This window comes from Nycticebus coucang, chromosome 9 (assembly GCF_027406575.1).
Source record: "Nycticebus coucang isolate mNycCou1 chromosome 9, mNycCou1.pri, whole genome shotgun sequence".
Classification (NCBI taxonomy): Eukaryota; Metazoa; Chordata; class Mammalia; order Primates; family Lorisidae; genus Nycticebus; species Nycticebus coucang.
The window spans coordinates 24,985,916-24,999,395 of NC_069788.1; the positions used below are offsets into that span (position 1 = coordinate 24,985,916).

The following is a 13,480-nucleotide window of genomic DNA, read 5'->3' on the forward strand; positions in this document are numbered from 1 at the left end:
TCTTCGTGAGATGTTTACACGTTACATGAACCATTTCTTTTCCATGCTATAAGAGAGCAAGCTCTTTATTGTATGAAAACTGTCATAATCTTCCTCAGGACAAAAAGTAAGCATTTATCAGAAGTAAATATCTAGTAATAAGTCAATGGAATCTGATGGTTTTGCTTTTCTCTGAGTGAGGAAGGAGGCAAATCCAGGGACAGACACATAGACTAGGATAAAATAAAAAGGGAAAAAAATCAGTCATTGCTTTTGGGATGAAAAGGGAAGTTGTAGGGGAAAGAAAAGCCTGAGAGAAAAGGGTGGATAAGGAGTTGTTGGCTTAGCATAGACTATTAGAATTTTATGTATCAGTGGATGATATGTTGTCATAGGATAAAAAAGTACAAGATACAGCCTATGAGTTGCACTATACAGAACTATGAGAGGAGTTTGAGGGAGAAAAATTGGAATCAAAGTCATTCATATCAAGGAAACCAAGTATGAAACTGGATTCCTGGATGTGTCCTCCACACTGACTAGGGCCTAGAGAGTATTGCTTTAAGCGGGTGCCTGAGAAGGGACACTAAGAAAGAGGGTTCAAGGGGGATGGGAGGGAAGCCTGGATGGTTGAACCAGTGAGTGGGAAGGCCCATAAGGATGTACGGAGTAACCTAGTGACCAAAGACAAACACGAAGAGACAATCAATGACAGGTAGAAAAGGACAGTATTGCCTGGAGGCACAGAGAAGCCAATGAAAGATTTGCACCAATTTCAGATGGAGAGAGTGTTCATGCCCCTGTAGCCCTTTATGTCTCTTCTCTCTCACCTTTCCTCCATGAGAGGGACCCACTTCCAACTTTCTTTGGAAGTGTCCTAAACTTTCTCTTTGTTCCTTCTAGATAAAATTTCTCTCTATTACACTGAAGCTCGTACAAGTTACTTTTATCTTCGTGAGATGTTTACACCTTACACTGCCTGTGTTGCTCCAGTTTTATTTCCAGTTTCCATTCATTTTTGCTTTCAATTACTGCCCTGCCTTGGTGGGACTTTCTAGCTCAGCAGAATGATTGAATCAAGTCAACGAGGTTCAAGGAACTGGGACCACTGATACCCAGCAGTACCAATATGTGTGAGGAGAGCCCAAGAGGCTGGCAACGTCAGTAACAAAGAGTGTTTACCACTGAAAATGTTTTACTCATGAAAGAAAGAGAGACATCTGAGCATAAAATTGGTGAGCAAGGAGAATACTGGTTCCACCAGCCAGTTTGATGATGGCTAGAAAATGGACATGAGTGTTCTCAAAGTATGATTTAATTTTTGTAAAATAAGGCATGCACTTTGAAGACTCTCAGAATATCGGGTATTTTGTTCATAGTGGAAGGAGAGTTCCACAAAGCACATAAAAGAAATTGGGAGTAAATAAAGCAAAAGAATGAGGTAGGGAAAGACTTCTCATAGTTATTACTAACTTGGTAATTGAAGAGCTATTTATCAAGTGACTTCTATGTGCCAGGCATGTTCTAGAATGTTCTAGAAACCATGAAAAGAGCAGGCAGCCACCCTAAAGAGAAGCCCGGCCTTGAGGACTCCAGATTCATATGGACTATTGGACATGGCATTATGGAGGAAATCGGGTTTTCCTTTTCATTTTCCCCAAATTGCTATAACCATATAAATGTTAGCTCAGAATAAAACAAACAGACAAAATAAATGAAAAGAAAATATATTATTGGGGGAAAACGCTCTATAGAAGAGCTGAAATATAGAAGCTGGATATTTGTGAAAGTGTGAGCAGAACCAGCCACCAAGCTAAAAGATATGACTTAAGAGAGTGAATTAGATGAAGAAGGGAAATTTTTAAAAGGCTAAGATATAAAATGAATATACTTTGTGGGATTTATTGAACTAATTGTTGCAGATATCTACAGATACATAGACACACAAGTTTAGATTTAGAAAAAGTATACTTGTTTTGAATGTGTATATTGATATTACTCTAGAATTGTAATTTTCCCAGTCCATGATGGGACTGGGAAAACTATGTCTAGTTTTATAGACAAATCCTCCCATAGTCCACCGAGCCATATAAAGAGAGCTTTTAAATCTGTGTCCCTGTGAAATGGAACATCGTTTATTTTTCCTGAAGGTGTTCTCATTATCACATCCTCAGTAAATTAAGTTTATGTTGACATGCACCATTCAAAATCCTCCAGTTCCACAAACATTTTGTTCTTACCACTCTTCCTCGGTAATTAAAATATTACCTAAAGAATTCTGAAATTAACTAGAAATTGATTAGGTAAAAAACATTTTTAAACATTACCTACATTTCTCTGTTATGGCACAGAGGGTGGATCTATGAAAAATGATGCAATAGATTTTTTTTTTCTGAAGGTGCCACCACATGGTACCACCTCAGGTAAACTCTCCACCTACTGCCATGGCTTTAACCTAAGGTTCTGGAAACTGGAATTCCTTCTAGCTTAAGGTGGCAAACTAAGCTGAGGCTTGGAAAGGGAGCTGACACTGATTCAGAAGACCACTGACAAACACAAATATTCTGGGAAGAAAATGAAGAACTTCCTTACAATTTTTAAATTGTAATTTTTTTCAGATATTGAAATGTAAAATTTTTATTTTCTCCTTGAGCTGTGCTTCATTTGTTCTCAGATTAGCTACTTGTTCCTTGCACCCCTCAGGAGATTACAGGAGCCTGAGGCAGCTGGATAGGGTTGGGCTGAAGGAAGCCCCATGTGCTCTGAAGGGCAAGGCAAGCGGTGGGGGGCGGGGGCCTTGGCGGATGGTAAACTTGGGGTAGGACTGGGGGCAAAAACTATCAGTAGAAAGTGAGAAAACAGTCAAAGGAGGGCAAGACCAAAGAGGTGCTCTAAGCAGCTTTCCTTTGCTACTTCTCAGGCACCCCTGCCACTTGCTGGGTGAAGTGACTTCGTCTTGAATTAAAGTGAAGAAAGATGCCATGTCCTAACTGAAAATGATCCTAAAAATCTTACGTAAATGGCCAAAGAAAATCATTAATTATGTTAAGGTCATATTTACTAGTCCAATAGTAAGTTGAAAATCATGAAATGATCCTTCCCTCTAAATCAAAAGTAGATTAAATTTCTTGGCTCAGATAAATGATCCAAACTTTAATGTTGTATGTATGAATGAAAATAAAATCCAAAGGACCCCGCCCAGCTTACAGAATAAGGAGACCCCAGAAAAACCTTAAAGCTTGAGTTGCAGGTCATAAGGAGAAGGGCGATCAGACAAGGCCTAGTTACAAAAGGCCTGTCTTTTTTGAGTTATTCTTTATAACAATCAGATACTAAATCATTTACAGGCCTAAGGCCATGTAAGTTGAGAAGGGACCCTAAGAAAAGGGCTCCAAGGTGGGATGAGAGGAAAACAAACGGGCCCTGCTGAACCAAGATGTTTGAGGGCCCATAAGAATGTGGGTATGCAGTAACCATGGCAGCCATGACCAATTAAAAAGAGAGCATTAATGACCAACAGAAAAGGGCATTACTGCCTGGGGGCACAAAGGCCGATGAAAGCCTTGCAGCCAGTTTCAAATGGAGAAAGTATTTACACTCCTGCAGGCCTTGGGTCTCAGTCTCTCTCTTTTTCTCCTTCACAGAGGGACCCACTTGCACCTCCCTTTGCAAGGGCTCTAAACTTTCTCTTTGTTCTTCCTAAATAAAATCTCTCTTTGTGACCCGGAAACTTGTGTAGGTTACTTTTGCTTTCTACTCACACTGCCTGTGCTGCTCCAGTTTTATTTCCAGTTTCCACTCACTTGAGCTTTCCATTACTGTTGTGCTGCAGTTGAACTCCGTAGCTCAGCGGAGTAATCGAACCAGGTCAACTGGGTTTGGGGAACTGGGGCCCTCAACGCCAAACATAAGACAAATATTAGAATCACACCTTCAAGCCTTCAATTTTCTTAACAGATCACGTGAGTTTCAATTAATATCCAGTGGCTTGTCTGAAATTGATGGACATCTTTATCATAACTTAAAACATGCCAGGCCTTTAGATAAGGTTCATTTCATTCATCATTCAAATCGATGAATCTTTTAAACCCATCTGTATCCCATAAGCACGCCCTCCACCCCTGATTCTACATGTCCTGCTCGTAAGTGGGGCCAAACCAATGTCAGTCTTCCATGTATTAAATGATTATTTTGTATGTAATTCCTGTCTCCCTAAAATGTATAAAACCAAACCGTAATCTAGCCATGAAGCAAACACTTGCTTGAGGCTTCTTGACCACAGCTCTCCTTGCCACGGTCACACACATTCAGCTCAAAAATAAACTAGAGTTTGGATTCTTTTCTGTGTACATATGTATCTGGGGTTATATAACTTCCATGAAATATTTCTGTGTGAATGTTAACCTTCTTTATTGTAGTACCTGTTCTTAAAAACAATATTAAAAACACTTTATATCATGATTATCTCTAGTTATGTAAACTTATTGGGAAAATATTTTGATCATTAAGTACTGCCCCAGAGGGCTTAATTCAATCTCTAACTGAAAATATTTGACACTAATTAAGAATGAATATCCAACTCATCTAATCAACAAGAAGAAGATTTTTCATACAAAAGAGAGGGCAGTGTGAATGTGATTATAGAAGTCTCAATATGTTTTTTACTTAAAAACTACATAATACACATCCTTTACAGCAATAGGTGTGCAATCACATTGGATTGGAAAAGAAATTTCTTCATGAAGACACGGTACAATCAGGCATAAAGAACATTAAAGAGATAAGATAATTGTTAAACAACTGACGTAACATCACACACGTGGGATATAACAATTATAGAAATACATTTCATGAAAAACTTAAAAGACATTATAGCTCCAAAGGTTATAAAGAAAATTTAAGAGAATAGAAATACGTGGCAAGTGGAGGGAGGTGTTGCCCGCCCTCGTCAGTAGCAGTAGTTGTGTAGAAAACAATTCCCTTTGAATTTGGGAAATAATAGTGTGTGTCATGCCTTGGCACTTTATTTTCTGTGGTACAGAAGGTAATAGCACAGATTTAAATTAACCTTATTTTCTCTATATTTTGTCTCTAAAAGAAAATCCGTTATCTGCTTCATGCAATTTGAAAACTAATTGAATAAAACCTATTAGAATTTACTCTTTTTTTTCACTTGTGACTTGTAGGAAGTAGAAAAGTCATCTGTTGTAAAATTTCTTGGTATTGAAAGGTTTTCTAAATTATAATAACTAGCCATTTTTTTGAAATGCAGTTAATTGCTAATATGACTTACATCAAGTACATTTTATTATTATACTAGTATTAAAATGATAGCCCTCCTCCCAATTTGGGTCCCAAAACACCTTTAGGGTTTTTGCCATTCTGGTATTTCAAATTTAAGCATATCCAGACTCCATTTTATAAACATATGTATTTACCTTAATTTTCATTAAAATATTGTATACCGGGAGTGAAATTCATTGTCAGTGAGCTTGTCACTTGCAATTAACTCATAAATGTAACAGGTATTTGATGCCTGATAAATTCTGCAAGCTTTGGAAAATGTAGAAGTGGTTTTTCTAACAGCGTAATCTTTTTCCAAGAATGAACGACTTCAACATCCAGGTGTCTGTGGTTTTGTAGAAATTCAGGAACAATTAAGTTCAAGTGGATTCGATATTAGATAGAATTATATCATCATCCCTGCTGATAACAAAATTTCAGTGACATTGAAATCTTACATTAAATCTTTGAAATACAGGAGAGAGAGAGAGACAGAGAGAGAGAGGGGGGCGTAATTCAATGCATAATATAAAACAGTCCCAACACTTTCCTTTCGTAAGACATCTTCTGCTTGGTGTCATTGGCACATAATGAGGAAAGGAGTTGACTGTTTCATATGACTGGCAGGGTTTGGGGAACACCTGCTTCTTTACCATTTGTCCTATTACAGCAATCATACTAAATTCAGAGTGCTCAGGATTCCTGGTTCCACGCGTTGAGTGCTATGTACATGGTCTGTTATTCCATTCCCAGAGTTGCTTGTAATTACTGGTTTTAGTTTATTAGTTTTCGTTCCAGGCAACCATCATTCTCAGAAACTGTCTGCTTCTGCAAAATTTTAACTTTAGTAAGTGTAAATAAAATGGGAGATTTGAAAGTTTTAATTAAAAACTCAGGTCATCCAGGTGGACGTGAAGTACACCAGTGCCTTAACCCAGTCTTCTTTCACACCTCGCTCACAGCACGGTAGCAATGGCTTTGTAAACCATTGTCTCTCTGAGTGAGATGACAGTGGTGAGGTTCAACATTAACACTCAGCTGCTTCTCCCAGACCTCCACAGGTTGGCAGTAGTGATGATGGTGGCCCCTGTTGTAGAAACCTGTGCAGTAAAAGACTTTAGTTCACACAGGCTAAAAATCTGATGTCAGGTAGTATCATTTAAAGCAGTGGCTCTCAACTCTTAGGATGCTTCAGCAGCACCTGTACGGCTTTTAACACGGAGATTCCTGAATACCACCCCCAAAATTTCTGCTTAGTTAAATTGGGATAGGATGCAAATCTGCATGTCTGCTAAGCTCCTGGGTGATGCTGACACTGATGGTTAGGAACTGCTCTTTGGGGATCATTGATTTAGAGCCAAAGAATTCTGACTTCTGATAGATGTGTCCTGCCACAATGCCCGGCTACTTTTTTGTTGCAGTTTGGCCGGGGCTGGGTTTGAACCCGCCACCCTCGGCATATGGGGCCGGCGCCTTACTCACTGAGCCACAAGTGCCGCCCAGAATGTGTCCTAACGACTGCCTGAATCTGTCTTTCTCATTCCCTCCCGCTATCCCTCCAGTCTGCCTGTCCAATTCTCTCTCTCCCTTTCCCCTCCCTTTCCCCCACCTCAAATGATAAGAAGTAAGCATATTAAGGTCTAAAGAATTTATTCTTACTCTGAGCTAATACTTTGCTATTAAGGCATATATCAATGTTATTTGACGATATCCTCACACTATTTAAAGTGCTTTCATTGCTTTCTGAAAATTACAACTCTCCTTTCATGCAGCATAAATAAGACATTCTCTAATGTACAAAGGGAGAAAGGAGAGAGTTAAAATACTTTGCTTTCATCAATATAATGCTGTTGTTTAATAACATAATCTCAATAAACCTTCCATAAGAGGGTAGTTTTTGCTTTGTTCAGTAAAAAGGCACAGGGTAACAAAATCTCAAATTCTAAGATTTGAAAAATAAAATATGGATAATTTGGTAGTATTTTTCTTAGAGGTTGATGAGTTGGAAAGACTATATTAATTATCTTCTGTGACAATCTTTTAAATACCAGGCTCCATACCTTTTTTTTTTTCAATACAACCAGAACACCTGCTGGTATAAGAACAGAGGAAAAACATCTTTTCATAAATACCTCTTTTACTTTTAACTTAATTTTAAAGTGAATGTTTGAAGCAGAAGAATTTTTCAGGGGAACAAATTTAAAATATTCAAGGCTTTGACTCCCAGATCTTACAGTTGGACAAAATATGTGATAGTCTTATTCTTTTGTAAGTTGTGAGTAACTCTCTGAAGTCTCCTAACCACCTGGTACTCAGCCCTAGGCTCTGGTGGAATTTGCTGATATTGACTGTCACCATAATTAAATGGGAAAGAAATAAAGTGCAGTCATACTACCAAGGTTCTAGAGAGGACCATTGTCCTTGGTGGCTCTGCCATGCCCAGGAATTGTCCCCCCGAGTCATTCACTGCCTTGGTCTCCGTCTACATCTCTCCCTCACTAGACTATGGCTCCTTTGAAGGCATGTTTGCACCTACCCCACCTCATTCCCTAGCACTTAGCACAGTAGTGAATTTTTAATTTGATCCATCAAGGCTGACATCATCATTTTTATTGGTTAAGAGAATAAAATAATGTGATTTTCTCTTATTCCTAAATGTTAAAGCCTTTCCTTAGAGATGGAAATTATTATGTATTAGCAGTTACTCAGAAACTTTTATTTTAATTCAAAATCTTACTGGCCATATATGAAACAAGAAATGTTAGCAACGGTCAATTTAGAAACCTGAGAAAATTGTGTAAATGGGTGATGAAATTAATAGAAAAATAAAGTTTGACAGTACATATTTCATGTAGTTCTGAAAGATAGATTTTGAGTTACCTATATAATATGCTATTTTACTATTTTCTATATAAATATTTTCTCAGATGTCACCTGTAACCACAATCTTTTTGTGATTTTTAAAAAACTATAAAGTTAACGAATGTGGGTGTTGCCAATTAAGTTTGTAATCGCTACTTCTCTTAGTAGGCAAAAGAAAATCAATGGATTACTTTAGGTAATTTGGGGAATTTGAATGTGAGAGATTAAAATAACAAGGAATTGTAAGAAGAATTAGAAATGTTCAAACATTTAATTGACAAAAATTATCACACATGAAACCTAAAGTGAAATAATCTGAAATAAATTCAGGTGAAGGTTAAACCTCTAAGACATTTAAATCAAAACTTGAGAGATTATTTTAATACGATTTTTTTTTATTTCCAAAGAGCAATAGATTTTTTTAAAAATGGATCTACAAGTAATTTTAGCTTCCAATCATTAGGATAATAAAATTTCTGCTTTCCAGTGATTTCAAAAAGAATAGTTTTACTCAGGTATCTTGTCATATGAATAAATATTCTACCAGTTTTGAAGTGGTCCCGCTCCATTGGCTGCTGGGAGTGTGCTTATGCTGGTGAGCACAACTTGCTCTGAAAGTTTTGATATGTTATCAAAATTGCTGATCTGGGTTGTCAGGGACTTCCGGCTCTCTGTGCTGGTCCGTCCCCTAGTCAGCCGATCCTCCTGGCGATGGTGAACTCCAAGGCAACAGCAAGAAAATGCAGCTTTAAATTCCTCTCGAAATTTTCCTGGCAAACCAGAGAGAATAAAAGGAAAAGGAATTATGTGTAACTGTTTCAACAAGTCATGACTAGGGTCCAACCGCCTTGCTCACTTGAGCCACACTAACGATGAGGTGTCATATTTTGCAAAGATGGAGAAAATAGAGAAAGGAAATTGAGTTTATTGGAAGCTTGGTAGACTCTTGAAACAATGATGTATTTCCATCAAATAATGAGACCACTTTTCATATGTGAGGTTTAGAGTTTCCTTTATTCCTCTACAGTCAATCTTCATGTATTTGTGAATATAGGTATATTTTTACCTTAAAACTATAAGAGAAGTGGCCATCAGTAAAAGAATGCCCAGAGATGCTTGATAATTTCAAAAACAATAAAATCTAGCTTAGATATTACCTAAAATGCCTAATTCTACAGAGTACCTAGAAAAATATATTAAAACATCTAGAAAAGTTTCAGTTTTATAATCTACATAAGGCAGAACCAAAAAAAAAAAAAAAGAAGAAGGGGGGAGCTTTAGAATGCATTGCTTGTCTTTAAATTACTGATGAGAAAGTAGAGAACGATGAAGATGAAGCAATCACCTTTATTAGAGTAAATGACACTGCTAGGAATTGTCTTTTTTCTCTCTGAGCCTCAGTGAGATTATTGAGTTATTGAGTAGATAAATGAGAAGACGGATGTTTCAGGATCTAACACAATAGCAGGTGTGTAACAAGTTCTCCAGAACTGTCCGTTGCCTCTCCTAACTCACCCCTAACCCCCATACCAGGATTGGACTTGGTTCTGTGGCTTCTGCTTCAAACCCTTCTTATCACAACTTCTTTTTATCGGTTTTACCTGCTGGTACAGGCTTAGAGTCTTAGAATAGTAGTGCAATCTTTTCTTTGTTTCTTAAGACAAAGTTATTTTTAAAACATCTAATTGGTTGTCTTTTTCTTTTTAACCTATGCAGTCAGAAGGCCAAAGATGAAGTTGAAATATTTACATAATTTATTAAGTATGCAAGAAAATGAATTGCTATTCTTCCATATAAAATTACCATATACTTGAAGATAGAAATAGCAAAGGAACAGCCAGAAGGTTGGAGAAAAAGACAATGTAAAGATATAGCTAATTAAAACACAATTCTAAAAGGAAGACAGGCAAAATATAAATAAAATGGTAGCATAAAATGATCATCTTGAAATGATTTTTATAATTATGTTGACTTCACAAACAGAAGTGTGCATGTGTGTCATTTGGGTTATTGGTTAATATAATTTTTGGTGGTCAGAGAGAATTTTTGAGATAAAGCAAGAGATGATAATCCCAAGAGAAATGTAAATATGGGAAAATATATAAAAGTGAATAGTTTCCAATTCAATATCAATTAGGCTAGACATTTTGGTTAAGGAATAATACAGCAAGGCAGTTTAAATTATTTTATTGTTTTGTAAATGGTAAGTTTAAAGAATGTCACATAGATTCTGTGTTATTTATTTCTCATAATGCTTTTCTCCTATTTCAACAAATTTTATGGAGCAAAAAAAAACTTAGATAATTTTATCTGATGAGTTAAGTATCATGTATTTTATCTCATAAAGGGAAAAAATACTCCACACCAATCAGGTCAGGGGAAAAATCATCTGAGTAGCAACTAAACTTTTCTTATAGTTCAAGAATGTTTGAAACGTTCCAATCATTGATTCCTCACCCTTGGTTAGGGCTAGGATTTATAGAAGAAACAGCTGAAACTCACCACTGAGAAAATTATAAATAATTGGGTTCGCAGCACTATTGGCATATACAAGCCAGTGTGAAAATGTAAACCAGGCGTACACAGTCTCTCTGTCTTCAGTGTGGGCAAACATTCCAAATACTCTGTAGGGAAAGAAGCAGTAACAGAAAGTCAGTGTGATTCTGGAAAGTGCCTTTCAATTAACTAAATTCAAAGGTGAATAAGGCTCTCCATAACGGCTGTCTGACCTCTGTTGTCCTCTGCACAGGCATTGACCGCTTACAGGTTTCTGACACTGTAATTGGTCTAGATAATTTCAGCACCTGAACAGAATCTCCACGGCACAATAAATCAAAAGCCAAATCAGGTCTGAGAAGGGCCTCTTCCTTCTGTAAACAGCCAGGGCAGTATTTCTCTTGAATAAGAATGCAGAATTGGAATATATATTTCCCTTATTTCACTTTGTTCTAAATACAATGCAGCAATAGTATGTCGATAATTCAATTATGTATGTTATTTAAAAAGCAGACTGTTATTTGAAATTGCAGTCTGCAAGTATCTTTCCCTACTTCCATTTATACATTAATCAAAGTACCATATTGTCAACTCCAGTCTTCCTGGCCTTTTGGAAATTTGGCCTCTGGGGCCTCCTTAGTACCCAGAGAAGAACTAGTTTTTAAGAGGCAGAATTCTGGAGATTTCTTAAAATTCATGAGTTTTAATTTTTAAACTCTGAAAATATTTTATTATGATATCCTTAAAGACTATTTTAAGATTTGCTCCATACTTAGAAATATCCAACCTATCAAATTCTATTCACTAACCTACGTCAGATAACTTGTAGCTGCTCAGTAAGTGAATAATTTATTATCAAAGATGATAATGTATTTCCTGTCAGAGGGAGCCCTATCTGTACAGATTCGTGCCCTATCTGTATTTTTTTTTTTAAAATAAGAAGACATATGACAGAAATGTATTTATAGTATACGGTATACAGTGATGTTGTACATTACTAAAATTTTATCAGAGCATAAAGTGAAACAATATAGTTACCTCAAAATGTCATTTTTTTTTTTTTTGAGACAGAGTCTCACTATGTCGCCTTTGGTAGAGTGTGGTGGTGTCACAGCTCAGCTCACAGCAACCTTCAACTCTTGGGCTTAAGCGATTTTTTTTCCTCAGCCTCCCAAGTAGCTGGGACTACAAGTGCCCACCACAATGCCTAGCTATTTTTTTTTTTTTTCAGTTGGCATTGTTGTTTAGCTGGCCCAGGCTGGGTTCGAACCCACCAGCTTCAGTATATGTGGCCAAGGCCCAACCCACTGAACTATGGGCGGCACTTTTTTTTTTTTTAAAGTCTCCTTCTGTCACCCTGGGTAGAATGCTGTGTTGTCATAGCTATAGCAACCTCAAACTCTTGAGCTAAAACGATTCTCTTGTGTCTCTGGAGAAGCTGGGACTCCACAAGGCCTGGCTAGTTGGTTAGTTCTTCTATTTTTAGTAGAGATGGGGTCTCACTCTTGTTCAGGCTGGTCTCTAACTCCTGAACTGCGACGATCCACCTACCTTGGCTTCCCAGAGTGCTGGGATTACAGACATAAGCCACTGTGCTCTGCCCCTTAAAATACCTTTGAAATTTTAGCCAGCAGTTCTCAACCTGTGGGTCGCGACCCCTAAGACCATTGTAAAACACATCCTGCATATCAGATATTTATGATTCATAACAGTAGCAAAATTACAGTTATGAAGTAGCAACGAAAATAATTTTATGGTTGGGGGTCACTTCAACATGAGAAACTGTATTAAAGGATTACAGCATTAGGAAGGTTGAGAACCACTGTTAAATTAACAAGAACTGCTTGAAAGAAATCGGTTTTGACTAATCAGGCAAAAAGTTAAATTTCAAGGAAAAATACCTAAGAATTTTTATTTCTTTGAAAGAAAGAAAAAAGAATTAATATACAAGGGAAAATAGATAAATATTTGAAGAAAAGGTATGGGGTAATGCAAAAAACATTTTTAATTTTATTTTAGAAGTTTTTATTTTGTGCAAAAAAAAGAATGTTCAAAACACAATTTAAATAATTTAAATGTAGCATGGACTTTCTCCCTTGAAAGTTATTTGTTTTCTTTGGAAAGAAAGATATTTAAGTCAGATGAATAAGAGAAATATTATTGACAAGTAGGTATTTGAAAGTAATTTTTTATAAGGAGCTAGTGCTGAGATACAGAGAAACCAAACAACTCAGTGACTAATCTGATTTTTCTTGAATTCAGACTGACTAAAATAGTAAAAAGAAAAAGAGAGAAAGGGAAGAAAAACTATTTAGTACATAACATATTTATAAAGTTCATAAGAGAAAAAAACATCATCTAGCAAAAGACCAGAATAAATTTGAATGGAATTTCCATGAGCAAAAAAATAAGAGCGAAAGCACAAAAAGAAAATAATTTTCATTTTCTTTTGAGCTGGCAAATGTCTCGAGGACCTAGGCTTAAAGGTATACGATTCTCATACCTTTAAAGCTTTGCCTGCTATAAACAATACTTCTGAATAAAAGTTTATTTTCCACTTCTTCTTCATTAAAAAAAAAAAGTATCAAGCAATCAAAAACAAGGGCCAAAGAATGAGAATCATTGCAGCTGGTTATACCGTCGTTTGTTCAATTCTGGCCAGAGCTTCTCCAGAATTCCCAGCTGTAAGGAATATGCTATTGACACTGACTTGGGGAAAAGTAAGAGGAGCAATTCTAGTTTAAGTTTGAAGCCAATAATAAATAAAATTAGCATTGCCTTGGGAGCAGTCCATGTACAACAGTTGTGGTAATTCCTAATTAATTTTGTTGGCCATGAAGTTCAGGGTGTCCCCCTGCCT

The 13,480-nt window shown here is 36.7% G+C and overlaps 1 protein-coding gene across 1 annotated transcript in view; it reads right to left on the reverse strand.

Moving 5' to 3' along the window:
- Window positions 1-4,641: 4,641 nt before the first annotated feature.
- The window catches only part of HCRTR2 (hypocretin receptor 2), a 106,636-nt gene continuing 97,797 nt past the window's right edge, over window positions 4,642-13,480 (reverse strand). The window contains exons 6-8 of the mRNA XM_053602254.1: window positions 10,627-10,748; window positions 8,669-8,894; window positions 4,642-6,362 (exon numbers count right to left, since the gene is read on the reverse strand). Coding sequence (XP_053458229.1) covers window positions 6,290-6,362; window positions 8,669-8,894; window positions 10,627-10,748 — 421 coding nt within the window. The 3' untranslated portion in view covers window positions 4,642-6,289. The remainder of the gene's footprint in view (window positions 6,363-8,668; window positions 8,895-10,626; window positions 10,749-13,480) is intronic.